Source organism: Chironomus tepperi, unplaced genomic scaffold, assembly GCF_022539635.2.
Source record: "Chironomus tepperi strain 1889 unplaced genomic scaffold, CSIRO-AGI_Ctep_v1 contig_298, whole genome shotgun sequence".
Lineage (NCBI taxonomy): Eukaryota > Metazoa > Arthropoda > Insecta > Diptera > Chironomidae > Chironomus > Chironomus tepperi.
The window spans coordinates 1079060-1094934 of NW_027226420.1; the positions used below are offsets into that span (position 1 = coordinate 1079060).

Consider the following 15875-nt stretch of genomic DNA (forward strand, 5'->3'; position numbering starts at 1 on the left):
GTGACATAAAAGTAAAAATGCTTAATTTAAATGAAAATGCTTGAATTGACGACAGTGATGAAAGAATTTTTATATTTTTTGAGCATTTCTCATCTTTTTTTTGTTTGTGTGACATTTTATGAGCATACTTTTTGGTTTGAAAGAATTTTTGTTGATTTGCAGGTTGCTTGAGAATTATTCACTTTTTTATGGCTTCACCCACGAATGATGCAAATGAAAAATTATTGAGGTTTACCATTTGCACACAATTTTGATGCTTTAATGCATATTTATGTGATTCTCTTGATGTTCTATATTGAAAAGTTGGGGGAATTGAATGCCGAGTGACGCAAAATCAAGAAGGCTTTGTCGCTAAGGCTCCTTTAAGCCCCTTAGGGCTCCGATCTAAAGTCTAAACCAAAACTCGAAGTCAACTCGGAATTTTGTACGGAAACGACGACTCAACTCCAAACAAAGCTCATGTGTACTTGGAGCTCCACGATAAATCCGAAATTTGAACAGTTTACCGGAGCCTAAGTGTTTCGTGACGGAGGCTTCTTCAGTTTTGTTGCTGCGGAACGATTACATTTGAATTCATCAATTTTAAGCTTCATTCAGTTCCAAATGATTCAAATAAATGTTTTTGAAGATCGAGATGATTGACATAAATTCGAAAGTTGACACCAAGACGCCAAATTGGCAGCATATGTAGCTGTCAAATTGTCAGTCACCTAAGACGTATGCCAATAGGGTTCTAATTGCAAAATAGCATGTCGGTTAGCTTCGCTTAGCGACTCGTTAGCGACAATTGCTCATCAAACTCTAAAATATGCGCTTTATCCACAAACCCCCTTCAATGTTTTTCCCAACTTCCATACAATTTTCACAAAGGAGATTCTTCAACAGACAGATGATGACGATGACAATTTCTCTATCTCACTCACTCAATGTCCCTGTACTTAATAACATTGCAGATATTAAATTCTTGAAACTCTGTCAATCGACATGGCTTTTGATGAACGAATATAAAGACAGTATTAAGAGACGAGTTATTATTTTTATCTTTATGGAAATAGACGCAAAATATGCTTTCGATAAAGTCTTTTTTTTATATATATATATTTTTTGCCATAGAAGCAATTTTATCTGTTTGTTTACTCGTCTGTTATCATTACCATGAGCAACGTATTGAACATTTTTTGCTTCTTCTACTTCTCATCATCTATAGATTCACATGAATTGATCTTTAAACGAGTGAAATGTAACGCATATTTTAAAGATGATAGAAAATTGTCTACAATGTTGATGAATTATTTCATTTGAATGATTTCTCACTCAGTCGTGTATGGATATTGTTGGATGGATGGAATGATAAGAGATATTTTAATCAAATAGTTGATGTAAGCTCGAATGGATCAGGTTAAGATTAGTTGATTTTATGTTTAGTTATAAAATTGAGATTTGAGGATCTTAGAACAGTACAGTGTGTTCAATAAGGCAACGCTCCATCGTCGTGTTAACGACAAGACGCAATATGACCTGACGGTAACATGGTGGCTGTTTTCTCTGCCGTGGAGCTCTAGACGGCATGCTTATATCTACTGGAGTAAGCTAAGTGACATCCAAATTGATGGCCTATCCTGCTTCGTTTGTGTCGCTCAAAATACCTTTGGCCAACCACACCATGTTTCACCAGGAAGTCAGTGTTAATCAAACTTTACTCCGCGACAACCCATTGAATCTCGAAAGAATGTCCCAAGAGTGTCCCGAAAAAGCATTTCTAAACAAATAACACAAAATAAAGTACAAAATCGCATTAAGGTTATTGAATTCCATACCAAAAAACCTTCCACGTGTTGACAATTTCAGGCCAGCCTCCTTTTCCTTATTCAATAGAAATTCATGAATTTTTGAGATATTCGATGCGAAGCTGATAAAAGAAAATCGAACTTCTTGGAAGGAACACAAATTTCTATTTGAGTATTGAATGAGTATTTCAGGCAATCTTTCACAAATAGCTCGTAATCTATGGTTGGAATCTTTTAATGCTCAAATTTAATTAAATTAATTACTTAATAATCAGATGATTTAAAATCAATAAACATCTCTGGTATTCGGAAATTTGAACAGTTTCCGTTTACGTAATATTAGCCATAAAATCCAATCGATGATTAATATTACCAAATTTTTGCTTCATTAACTCTCTATTATGACATTTTTCACACTTATTGCTCGACGTCGCTTCCAAAAAAGTTTTCTTCATTTCATTTGAAATTGAATAAAATTCCGATTAAGCTTACTCAATTATTATCCCGCAAAACTGAAAGAAAGACATGAAATTGAGCTCCAAAGCTCACTTAAAATCCGTCAGCTGTTTGCCATTCAACACTTTTTTAAAAAACTATTCAGTTTTACACACAAAAAAAATGCCAAGTGTTGGTAACGACTTTACTCTTTACTTTTTCTTTCGTTTTTAGCGTCTTGTGTGCCTCACGCTCGTGACTTTATCTTTTTTTTTTTGTCGCACTACTTCCTCACATCTCTTTCTTAAATTTGTATTTTTTTCTTCTTTATTGCAATTGAAAGTGAAATTTTTTTTGCTGCTTTTGTATTCCGTAACCATATCTGAGATATTCCGGGCGTCTCATTGTATTTTTTTTATTTCTTTACCTTAGTTTTCTTTCTTTTTTTAAGTCTTTCAGTTTCGCGGTTTCTTATTATTCAAACCCGAACAATAGAGATGGATAAGGCACTGTTGGAATTGCTGGTGTTGCTTATAATTGTTGGAACTGGTAGGAACTTAGATTTTTGAAGCCGGAAATGAGAACTAGATCAATTTATATGATCTTTATTGTTTGAAGATTGTAAACAACTGAACGTTGTTATTGAGGGGACTAACAACCATAAAAAGGGGAAACCAACTAATTGCATTTAAATTTTGAATATAAAATAACCGTTAAGATATCAAGAACGGTCACAATTTCAAATAAGCAGCTATTTGGAATCCAAACGGCTATCATAAGATTTTAACAACTGAATGTCAACAATTGTCAACTTGTCCCAAACTAGAATCGAACCACGGACTTCTCGATAGCCAGTCAAGAGCTCAGACCATTAAGCTTTTAAGCTTTTCTATTAGAATTAGCATTAAAATTGACATATTCATAACAATCTTAGATGAAGCCATAGCGAAATCTTTTCTCATCTGTGTCGCTCGGGCAAACCACCAGCGAAATGAAAAAATTGTGAAAATTACAAAAGCAACAACTGTCTCAAGTAATATATATCGGTAATACTTCTTCTTCATTATCATCATCGCTGTCATAATACTTTATGTATATTTTCATTCTCTTCTTTTCTCTTTCGTTTCCTGGCATGCTTTTATGACCATAAATAAACAGTTATGACGATGATGTGATATTATGTACATACGATAGATATATAGATAGATGTTTATTACAGTCAATGATGAAACATAAGATGCAAAACGCACCAATGTTCACCTATCAATTATTTATGTTGTTTATACTAGGGGAGTAGAACAAGAGCAAAGTTCCGGTAGACACGAATGATTTTCATTGTCATTGTTGTAGACAGATTTTGTGTGGGCATTGGATGTGAATGTGGATATGTATGTCATATGAGACACTTATTTATCACGACTTTTTGTGGCTAAAAGGTGAAAACTGTAGCTTAGGTATTAAATAATTCAGAACTTTTTTTTTGTTAGTTATTTCATGTCTAATGTCATACAGTGTCAAGTTTTTGATGAAAATTTTGGTGTGTGGGAGTTGGATGATGCTGGATTTTAGGGATATTAACTTTATTCTGAATTATTCGAGCGGCAGAAGGCGACGAACCGCATTTCTGACCAGAAAATGGTTCATAATCAGCCGTCACGAAGTCCTCACTTCGATTCTTGTAGCTACTACGACAATGAAGCAGTTCCGGAAGGCTCACGACTTAAAAAACCCAGCTTCATACCGACATTAGGTCTGAGCTTGAGATCGTAGTACTTAGTAAGGAGTCATGCTAGTCTAGTGCCTGATTATCGATCAATTCAGTGGGTTGTGCTATTATAGAGTCCCCTAACAAGCACGTTGTGCTGTTCCGGCTACTTGACCCATACAATCGACAGCCAATCTTCCTCCTTCTTTTTAATTTACACTCAATATATAAATCAAACATCTTTAAGTATGAACATAAATGTGCCAAACTGGAACGATATTCAAAATGATTCATCACGAAATTTACGAGCCATAAAATTTCAAGTGATTTACATGATACATCCAACAGTCATAAAATTGAATACAATTATTATTTTCATTTTGAATGAAAGCTTTCTAAAAATCGCGAGACCTTGGAACCTCTAACAAGTATCAACACATAAAAACAAATAGATATGAAAGTCCGCATACAGCATAAACTACAAGAAGTAAAAAAAAGCAGGTAGTTGCGGCATCACTCTCGCTTTCAATGGCACAGATAGAAAGAAGCATGAGATTCAAAATAGACGTAGAAAAGAGGAAGAAAAGAGAATTGTTGAACTTGAAATTATTGTCGATTTATTACTCAAGATTGCCTATCATGAAATATTTATATGCACACATAATAGCTTAATAATAATGTTCGATGTAATTGGAAATCAATTTTGTGTTAAAAAAAATGTATATACACAATTTCATTGCGGAAACACTTCCAACTTGAATGATACTATAAAATTTTATTTTTAATACTTTCACTGATTACATCTTTTAACGCGTTTTTGCAATTATTTGCAAATGGATAAAGCTGTTATTCTTAATGATTTAATTAACCTGCAGAACTAGTTATTAGTTTATGATTTGGTGAAGGAAATGATCTGCTAAATTAAAATTTTTAACTGTTTCATTCTCAAATATTGAAGATTAAGTCTAGTATTGCTCAACTTCCGAAGCTTGAATGCTTGAATGCTTTTAGATATGATCAGAGATTGACTTTGTAGCTCCTAGACACCCTTTGACAGTACCCGAGTGGACAAAAATTCGTTATAACTAGTTGATGGTAAGTTAATGTCCAGTTAATGACTAGTTCTGATGTATTTTTGTCCACATGAAGCACATATCAATGGCAGCGGCAGCAATGGGGTAGTGTTTAGGTCCACCTATCAACTTTAACGACTCAGGTTCAATCCCAGGGAAAGTCTAGTTGGATTCGACAACTTTTTTGCTCTTTATAGTCACACCAACTCAGTTTGTGTATTCGCGACATACAAGCTGTGGCTAAGTACATTGCATTGGTAGATACCCCAAGTAGGTCATATAACTCTGTAGTGATAATTGACACTGAAATCAGCCTTCAGTTAGCCCTCAGGACACCCTCACGGTTTGTCGACAACGCAAAACTCGAAGTCGATTCAAATTGTGTATGGAATCGGCTCGACTTTTTCATACAAAATCAAAGTCAACTTCGAGCTCTACTACAACATTGTGACAAAACCGGCGCCCCAGCGAGTGATCTGGATTCAGCTCTGACCATAAAAATATTAATATTTCTGAACACCTATCTGACCACATTCTCTTAATGCGAGAATCCTGCTGTTTTATCGATTTTTTAAATCCATGCGAAACTCATAAGCCTATTAACCTCATTAGGAAATTAATTACTATGCTTGTACGCATTTACGATTAGATATTTACAAACATTTTAAATTGCAGGCATTTAATTCTAGATTTCTAAGAACTTCAACAAAAATTACAGACTTTTGAATAAATTGAATTTCAATTAGGAACTGCAAATATAATTCATTTTAAGATTGAAGTTATTTTGGTCCTTTACATAGAAATTTGCCTTTAAAAAGTGTCAATCAATTAACAAAGTGTTTTGAAATCACTTAGACGAGAAAATTTCATTTAATTGAATTTGTTGTTTCAATTCCTATGAAATCCTTAAAGCAGTAGTGTGCGATGTTTTTTGTGGTATGGCACAGGCTTCTAAGTAGAAGGAGATTTAGAATTTTGCTATGTTTTGAACATTTTATATTCAAATCTTAGTTTTGAACAGCACAAGTCAGCTATTCGATCCAAAATCTGACACAAGGTTAGTGTGAATCTGGCATGGTGTCTGATTAAAGTCGAATCCGTTATGACACTGACATGGCCTCTTATCAAAGCCAAATCCAACATCATTTAGAGTCACGCCAGTCTGATGTTGGATTTTTGATCAATTAACAGACCGGTGCTGTTCAGGATTAAGTTTTGCGTAGGAAAAAATCAATAAATAGCCAAAATTTCTAATCGAGTGCAACCTGCTAGCAGAACTCGAAGTCGACTCGAATTTTGTATGGAGTCGATTCGGCTCAAGTCGACACTTTCATACAAAATCTAAGTCGGCTTCAAGCTCTGCCTTAAAGTTTGTACTTACTGACTTACTTCTCTGGTCATACAGATCAACTGTGATCCATGGCCTCCTTCATATGACGCCTAAACTGGGTAGACTAATTTTATCGCTGGCTGTTTGTACCATACCACAAAAAAGGTTTCCCATCACAGCCTCAAACAAAAATTTATTATTTTTCTTCATACCCTTTTTTATATCGAGTATATGTTGAGACACACACATGAAATTTCGTATTACAAAAATGTAGAAGCTTTACAGGAGCAACGACAAGCAAGCAAAAAAAAAAAGTTGGGTGTGAAGAAGAAAAATTTAAATTTTCATTTTCTATTTTCGTAATTTCATCAACATGGTTACCATTGAAACATAAAATAAAAAAGATTTTCTTCTGAATACATATTTACCTAAGCAGTTAGGTAGCATTCAAAATCAGACCAAAATATAAAAATTTTGCATAGGAATAAATTGAAGGCACAAAAAAAAAGTCATTTGAAATCAATATGAAATTGAAAAGAGGATTACAAATTTAATTTATCGTTAAATTCCCAAATGGTAAATGAATAAAAACAAGCAGAAAATTTTCTCTTTTTTATATGCTGCGTCAAAATAAAATTGAAGCTTTGAATAGAAAACGTGTTGTGTTAAAAAATTTATTATGCGCTTAAAAGGCTTCCATTAGAATTTAGGGGTTTTATTCTGTTTGATGTAGCTTTTTTTTTGTTTAGTTCAAAAAGGGATGATGAAATTGAAGATGGATCTAATTTCTAGCTTTATGGTGGGGACATTTTTGTAGTAAATTTTTCACAGTTTCGAGTGAAATGAAGCATGGGAATTAGATATTGGTAGTTATGTTGGAGTGCAGGAATGAAATGTTAGGATTTGTTCAATATACTTGAATGTTGATAGATTTTCGGAACCACAGCATTGGATGGAAACTCTATAGACTGACATATTGCTAAAGGAGCGTCTCAAATTCCTTGTAATTGTTGGATATAAGTTAGATTACTTGATATTTTAGATACAATGGAGTTTTTTGATCAATTCTGGACGTTTTAAGGCAATGAGCATGATTTTAGGTACTTTTGAGTCTAAGAAGATAATTTATTTGCAAAATTGGAGCGTCCACATAACGAACGCATCTAATATTACGAATTGCTAGCTTAAGTCGAGCAGAATAGGCAGAACTTTGAGAGTCCGGACTCTCAAATTCATAAAGTCGTCTTTATTGTAAACAGGACTCCAAAAACAAGTGGATGCCTTTACAATGAAGTCCAAGCAACTCTGAAGTCGATGAGCTTCTTTAAGTGTGAGTAATATAATGCATGTATCCAAAAAATCAAGAATTCAGACAATATAAAAGCCTGATCTTCAATAAATCATGCAGATTAGCAGCCTATACATTGCAATACAGGGCTCGAAGTCGACTAGGATTTTGTATGGCTAAGTCGACTTGAGTGAACTCAGGTCCACACGCAAAATTCAAATCATCTTTGCTACATGCTTAATTAGCAGTCCACATCATCCAAAGTGTTATTCCAAGACACGAATGCCGAAGGCATTTCGATCCTGTTCGCAAGACATTCCTTGAGAAATGACAACCCACATCTGATGTTGCTTTATTGCTGATATTCCATCAATTCCAACACAAAACTTCATGTTGATTCATCAAAAATTTCACCATCAATCGTACTAAATCCAAACAGAAGCAAATGTAAATCACCAAACAGTCTCATTACATTTTAATCTCAAAGTCCACAATTTCTTCACATCCATTAACAATTCAACTGCGTCTATCATTTCTTTTAATTGTACGATTTGCTTTTAAAAATACGACGCATTTGGCGTCACTTTCTCAAGGCGACAGATCTTAATTTTCACATTATTGCTCAGCGATAAGCATATTTTTCGTAGCCTTAAGGTAAACTTGCCGTGTGGCGCCTGTATGACAGCTATGACTTAATAAACTCAGGATCTGTGACTTGAATTTTAAAATTATTTGTAATCTTGAGGCTGAACTTTTATTTTAAATGATTTATTGTCGTTTCTCAGAGAAATGTGAAATTGGGAATTATGACATGACATTTCAAAGATAATGGATATACCAGATAAATATTTGAAACTCATTTAAATAATAATCCATTAAATAATAAAAGTGCCAACTCAATTGCCCCAACTACGCTGATAATAAGCCTTGACCTATCTCAATACAAACTAAATTACTGCTGTACAGCTACTGAAACATAAAAATTTTTCATATCAAAATCAATTATCTTAAAAGCTGCTGTTTCTGCCGTTGCTTACTTTACTTATTCATTTTCATCATGAATAATTGGAAAGTTTCGAAGAAGAATTCATTGAAATAATTTTTTTTTTCATTTCCTTTCCTTTTTCTTATCGAATCAACAATAATTCATGCTCACAGTCCTAAAGATAATAGTCAATGTTTGACGTCAATGGATACACGTGGAGCAGAAACGACTTAAAGGTAAAAGTTGAAAACTTTACAATTATTTTAGATAAAGCAATGAATAAATATATTAGGGGTTGTTGATGAATTACGTCCATAGAATAACTAGATTAAAGAACCGGCTTTTGATTTGAGCGACGCAGATGAAGAAGGATCTGTGATGAATACCTCGATCTACGCATCATTCGCTAGGGCACTAAACTATTGCCGACTTTAAGATGACAAGTGGCCTTGAAAGCATCGTGACGAAGTAGTTCGATCCATTTTTACAGCCAAAAGCCCTGTTTATCTGTGTGCCCAATTGTTTCGCTAGGCTTTGGATACAACAAATCGGTTAATAGATCAAAAATCCGAACCCAAGGACGACATGATCCATGGTGAAAACCTTCTTCTTTTTTGACATTCGGTTGGTTCTGGCTTTGAGCTGGATTAGCTGAAATTCCTTCCGAATATGGCTCAATGCCAGCCTGAGCCACAATTTTCATAAACTCCATACCATGTGACTTCCTCCCAAAGAAATTCAACATCATTTCTAAACATCCACAAAGCATTCCTTTTTGTGAATAATTTGAAAAAGCCGAGGACTAGTTCGATGAACTTTTTTGGATTCAACAAGAACAAATGTTTGTTTAAGGAAAAAGATTAAAAGAAGAATTTCTGTAGAGGGTAAAGATGAAGGAACCAAATAAACATCCTTAGAAATAAACTGACAAAAAGTTGTTGTTGAAAAATTATAAAGATTATGTTATTTTTGCTGAGTATTTCGTAAAGGCACACAAGAAAAGTTTAGTGAATTCATGATGATTTTTGTTGTTTAGGAGAAGTCTTAGGAAACTAAAGGTTTAAGGTTAGAGAACTTCTTTTGACATGTGAATTATTTTTAATCAATCAAAAGAGATTTTTTGGGAATTTATGAGAAGTTTTAGCTGACAAGTATTGAAATCTCCAATTTTATTAGACGATGGTAACATATGTGGACCATGTGCGTTTGAGTGAGTGCCGTTAGATTCTGAACTTGTGCCACTCAAGTTGGAAGAGCTTACTCGGATAGCATACTGCGAAATGTTGTGTCTACAACTTTAGCGAAGCCATTTTCATTTACGTCGCTCGGAATTGCCTTTCAAATTTACAACATTTCTTAATTTCTATGCTACATAACAGTAAATTCTTCTTATCTTCGTCATACTTCCTGTAAGAATTTCTCAAATATTCAAGATATACTGTAAATAGATAGTAAACTTTCAAGTTTAAACACAGAATCTTCTAAACTTAAGTAAGCGGCTAAAAAGTGCATAAAAGTTTGAATGAAGCTAAAAAGATGTGACCTCTTTAGCAATAAATAAGTTTTAGCAAGCTATCTGGGTTTTAAGAACATGATTTAATATAATAGGAACGAGTTTGTGTCTAAAAGTTATTAAATTTAATGAAAATCCGGGTTTGTTATCAATAAGCACACAAAAAATTATTTTGGCACCAGTATGACCTACTAAACAGTGTTCAGCTATTGCTTAACAAGTAATAAAATTGTCACATGACATAAGTTCCATGAAAAGCCTTCTGAAAATCCAATTGAGTAACTTAATATGATTTTTTTCTGCAGATCTCTAGGCGAGGTCTGGAAATTTTCCATGTTTTATTTGTCAACAAACAACTTTTTTATGAGGAAAAAGCACAAAACAATATTCAATACGAAAGCCAAACCTCTAAACTTGATTGAATTAAGTTTATGATGAACACTGAATCATCACTGAATCGAGATGAGATAAATAAAAGTATGAAAAATGTCAAAGAACGCAAAAAGACGAACAACCTTCACCTAATGAACGTTTATTGAACTCTTTTCATTTTCATAAGAAATTGCGATGAGTTGGATGTTCAGTAGGTAAACAACTTGCGTAATAAAGTGGAAAACCACAACAAAGAGAAGTTGCTAGTTTCACGTATTTGTGTCATATTATTTAGGATTTCATGAGTATCATTGAATTTCTAATGATCTAGTAATTTCGATCATAGTAGGCTTTGAGTTTAATTTTTTGAATTTTTAACAAAACACTTTTAATTTCATGTCCGAGCGGCACAAATTGTTAATGACAGTAAAGTGATTGCTACTTGGCATGATTAGAGGAAGTCGAAGTCTGACTCCGAAGCTGACCAAATGTCAAGTGTACCTTCTCGTGGTATTCCCTGTTATCGCTAAATACACCGCTGGTGAACGAACTATGTGCCAAAATTAGTTCATTAAATGATAGATTAAAAGCCTATCCAAAGCAACTTGTCTGAAGGGTCACACCCCCGAGTCTGGATAGGAATGGTAACAACCTTGTCTGAAGGGTTGCAGTCCCACAATCAGGCTAGAGATGGTAAGGCTTACAACCGACCATTTCTGAAATCAACTTGTACAAAGAAACCAACTTAAGGTAGATCTGGCATTCAAGTGTCAACTATCATGTTACTTAGCTGGCTTAATCGCTTGCTTCTTTAAATGAGTTCCTGGATCGCGTTCTTTTGCTAACAACCAAAATTGACCTGAATTCTCATCAAATGCAATAAATTCTCAAATGTTAACAGCCAAGAAAATTGTCCTTTGGATGTCATCTGACTTTCAGGTGGCAACTATTTGACTACCACGAATAACTTGAGCCAATCGGGCATAAACAAGAAGAAGTTCAAGCAGTCAATATACAAAAAATATTCACGCGATTATAAAATTTCTTTTTGAGAGCGAAATTGAAACTCGCTTCACGCTAGTGTTTAAAATTTTTAATTTCACTCTTAAGAGCGAAAATCAAAGGAGTCGAATTGAATAAAAAAACTCTTATTTTTATTTTACTCTTGAGCGAAATTGATCAATTTTCCTCACGCTCCTGAGAGCGAAATTTTTTATTTCACTCCCAAAAAATTTCACTCTCAGGAGCAGGAGTGAAATTCTGAATTTCGCTCTTAAGAGCAGGAGCGAAATTAAATGTATGGAAAAATGTTTTGGTGATTTTTGGTCGTTATTGGCAATTATTTGATTATTTCCGGAATCCAGAAAGGTTACTTTCTTTTATGTTTGGACCCAAGCTGTTATTTTAAGTATTAGACATGAACTTTTAACGTTTGGAAGTACTTCCTTTTACCATTTTTCTATGCCAAAATAACAAATTGTATGAAAATTCTCAAAAAGGAAGACAATAATGATGCAAAAGTTGTGATATTGCAACGTTTGTTTTAAAATCGATCTCGTTTTGCATTTGGAAGTGAGGAACTGACTATATCCAGTGCCTGAACTTCCAAAAACTTCATTTTCTTAAATTTCGTTCCTAATTCCATTTTCGAATTTTTTTGAAAAACATGTGGAACCGACTACTTCCGCTACTTCCAGCACGAATTTTGATGTTCCTATCCACTTTATATGATCCATATTACCCAATAGCCCTATAAAATGTTCGAAAAGTCAATGATTCCTACATCTAAAATCACTTTTTCTTGTGAATTACGCAATAAAAAATTTCTAACTGGAATTGCTAAGGAAATTGGTAATTTTTCGAACATTTTATAGGGCTATTGGGTAATATGGATCATCTAAAGTGGATAGGAACATCAAAATTCGTGCTGGAAGTAGTGGAAGTGGTCGGTTCCGCATGTTTTTCAAAAAAGTTCGAAAATGAAATCAGGAACGAAATTTAAGAAAATGAAGTTTTTGGATGTTCAGGCACTGGACATAGTCAGTTCCTCACTTGCAAATGCACAAAGTGATCGATTTTAGAACAAACTTTGCAATAGCACAACTTTTGCATCATTATTGCCTTCCTTTTTGAGAATTTTCATACAATTTGTAATTTTGACATACAAAAATGGTAAAAGGATGTACTTCCAGAAGTTCAAAGTTCATGTCTAATACTTAAAATAACAGCTTGGGTCCAAACATAAAAGAAAGTAACCTTTCTGGATTCCGGAAATAATCAAATAATTGCCAATAACGACCAAAAATCACCAAAACATTTTTCCATACATTTAATTTCGCTCCTGCTCTTAAGAGCGAAATTCAGAATTTCACTCCTGCTCCTGAGAGTGAAATTTTTTGGGAGTGAAATAAAAAATTTCGCTCTCAGGAGCGTGAGGAAAATTGATCAATTTCGCTCAAGAGTAAAATAAAAATAAGAGTTTTTTTATTCAATTCGACTCCTTTGATTTTCGCTCTTAAGAGTGAAATTAAAAATTTTAAACACTACTTCACGCCCTCACAACAGTAACAACAGAAAATTGTGATTCATAAGCGAACAAAGTGAAACTATTGAAATTCACTTTTCATTTCTTCATATTCACTTTTAAAAAAAAATGTAAAGTAAACTATGAAAAGAAATACAACAAAAAAAAAGAGTATGCAAACAGACAAAACAAGAGTTGGAAGTGAGAAGAAAAAGAAGAAATGATAAATATTGGCCCGAATGTATGTAGACGACAATCATACGATGAACGCAATAACATCGCATATTGGAATTTCCGCTGCATGATCTTATGCAATCGATTCCAACAAAATTGGTCAAGTCGCGTATTTCGTGTATAGTAAGACAACACAACACACATTTAATGTGCTGAATGTTTATAAATAACCAAAAAGAAATGATTCACAAGAAAGAAAGAAAATGAAAGAGAAATGACGACAATAAGACCTTGCCGTTTTGCTGTTGCTTAACTTTCTCAACGAGCTCAATTTTTGCTTCGTGCTTCATTAAGCTCTTTCTTTCTTTCTTCTTCATTATTGTTTCGGTATTGAATAAAAAAAATTGTATTGTGAATTACGGTAATGAATAAAAAGATATCGGTGGATGAAATGTGGATACAAGTAATGAAGCTGACAAGATTGCTCATAACCATAAAATTGAGGTACTTTCGGAGATAAAAGGGGGATTAACCGGGGTGAAGTCATAACTTGGCTGCTTGTTTTTGGCCGCTTGATCCTCAATTAAGCCACAGAAATAGGAATTAGTAATTAAAAATTCAAACATTCAAATTCCAGTTCCAACTGACCGGTATCATGGATTTTAAATCAAAACAACTTTCATTAGAAGGAATTAAGGGGTCGTCGGTTTGAATGGATTGATTTTTTGGTACAATCCCAAAATCCAGGTAGACGGCGATTCCGATCGGCTATACAACTGCATTGTAAGACCCCTTAGTACAGTGGTAGGCAACATTCGTGTCACGGCACGCTAGTGAACCGATAAACATTTTGGGAAATGTCAGAAACCGTATGCCATGTGCAGTTTTGGTCCAAGCTTATTGCCAAGATGTAACCACCACAGCCTTCACAAATTATTCATGAAATTTGCATTTTACCACCAAAAATATGGTGCAAATTATGTTTATGTCCCTCACAGCAAGTACACAACAAAAAAATATTTCACCTGCCAAATTAAGCAACAAGCTTATCATAATCACCATACATAATTTACTCATGAAATACGATTACACAAATTATTAAAAGAATCAACACCATCGTTTCATGCATGCAACAAGAAAATGTTACACGGATGTAAACCGAAAGCCACTCACAGTAAGTCGTCCAACAAAAAAATTACGTAATTTTATATCTAGTACGTACGTATTTGTCCCGTTGAGAATTTTTGGGTATTTTTGTATGCTGCACATGATTTTAATTTTTTTTTTTGAGAATGCATAAACATTTAGTTTCGCATGCGATGAAATGAACCGTTATATCAGTGGATATTCAGTCACATACACACAGACATCATCTCTCCCGAAATAAGTGTAAATCATCACACTATATCAAATGTCGGGATGCAGGGCTTTGCGAAAAAATTATAAATCTATAAATCCTCACTTACCTATAAATAGAAATTTTAATCCTGCCATGCTGAATTTTTATTGTCACTTGCTATATCCGGTACACAATCAATTCTGAACTGAAACTTTCTGTTTTAATTTTTTGATCCCTGAAAGTGTCTTTAATCCGATTTCCAATATAAGCTCTCTCTTCTTCACAACACTATTAAGCCTTGCCTTAATGAAGTAAGACTTTCTTGAACTTTATATTATTATTATTTAAGGAAAGAAAATTTCAACTTTTACACAATTGAATGTCACCCAACAATAAAATTAATCACTAATACACTTTATGGACTTGTAATACACAAGATGGAGATATACAAGAAACTGTATGCGAAAGTAAAGAATTTCATGTATGACAATAAACCGCAAAAGTATTCAATTGTTTAATTCTGTGACCCGCACATTTCACTTTAACTTTCGGTTAATTTTTTATTCCATTTTTTTTTTGTGCATTTATATTCTCAACTACTATCTCCACTGTATTTATTTAAATGAGATGAACGAAAAAGAGACACAAACAAATAATAATAATAATAATTTCCACAAAATTATAAACTAAAATTTAAAAAAAAAAAGCTTTACGCTTCTACGATTGCAATGTCAGGCACACGACGTTGAGTTGTGTCGACTTGTTGTTTGTACGAAAGACAAGTCTTAACTGAAATGAAAAGAAATTTTCAACTCTTTTTCCCATTTCTTTTAACGCTTTTAAAAAATAAGCAAATTAAAAGTAAGAAAGTCAATTATTGGTAGTCGCATGAGCGCATTTGGGATGACCACGGTATAATCAAGTTGTTGTCCCTTCACTTCACTTTGGTGGTCTTTAAGATTGTCTGTGATCCTTGACCTATCTCTTTGTTGACATCTAAAACTGTTTCTATAGCTGGCTATCCTCAGGCAATTGCCAATATCAAGTGCTAAACTGTCTCTATCAACAGCCTTCGTCTAAGTTGTAGATCCAAATGATACAAATGAAGAAGACTACGTCTCGGAGGTTTTAAGTCTTCAGAATGGATACATTTATTAATACCAAATATAGGCCGTGTCTATTTAGCGATCATTTTGGTTCGTCACATCGGGATTACCAGGAGATAATATTTGGGCCTCTAAAATACAAGAATATGCTCAATGAGCATCTTACGGTACCTAGTGAGCATGTTAGAGGTTCAATTAATCAGATATTCATGTAAATACTAGTCCAGTCAAGATAATCAAATTA

The 15875-nt window shown here is 33.8% G+C and overlaps 1 protein-coding gene across 1 annotated transcript in view; it reads right to left on the reverse strand.

Moving 5' to 3' along the window:
- Positions 1–15276, reverse strand: part of LOC139092271 (serine proteinase stubble) — a 66034-nt gene extending 50758 nt beyond the window's left edge. The window contains exon 1 of the mRNA XM_070642611.1: positions 14653–15276. Coding sequence (XP_070498712.1) covers positions 14653–14680 — 28 coding nt within the window. The 5' untranslated portion in view covers positions 14681–15276. The remainder of the gene's footprint in view (positions 1–14652) is intronic.
- Between the last annotated feature and the right edge of the window lie 599 nt (positions 15277–15875).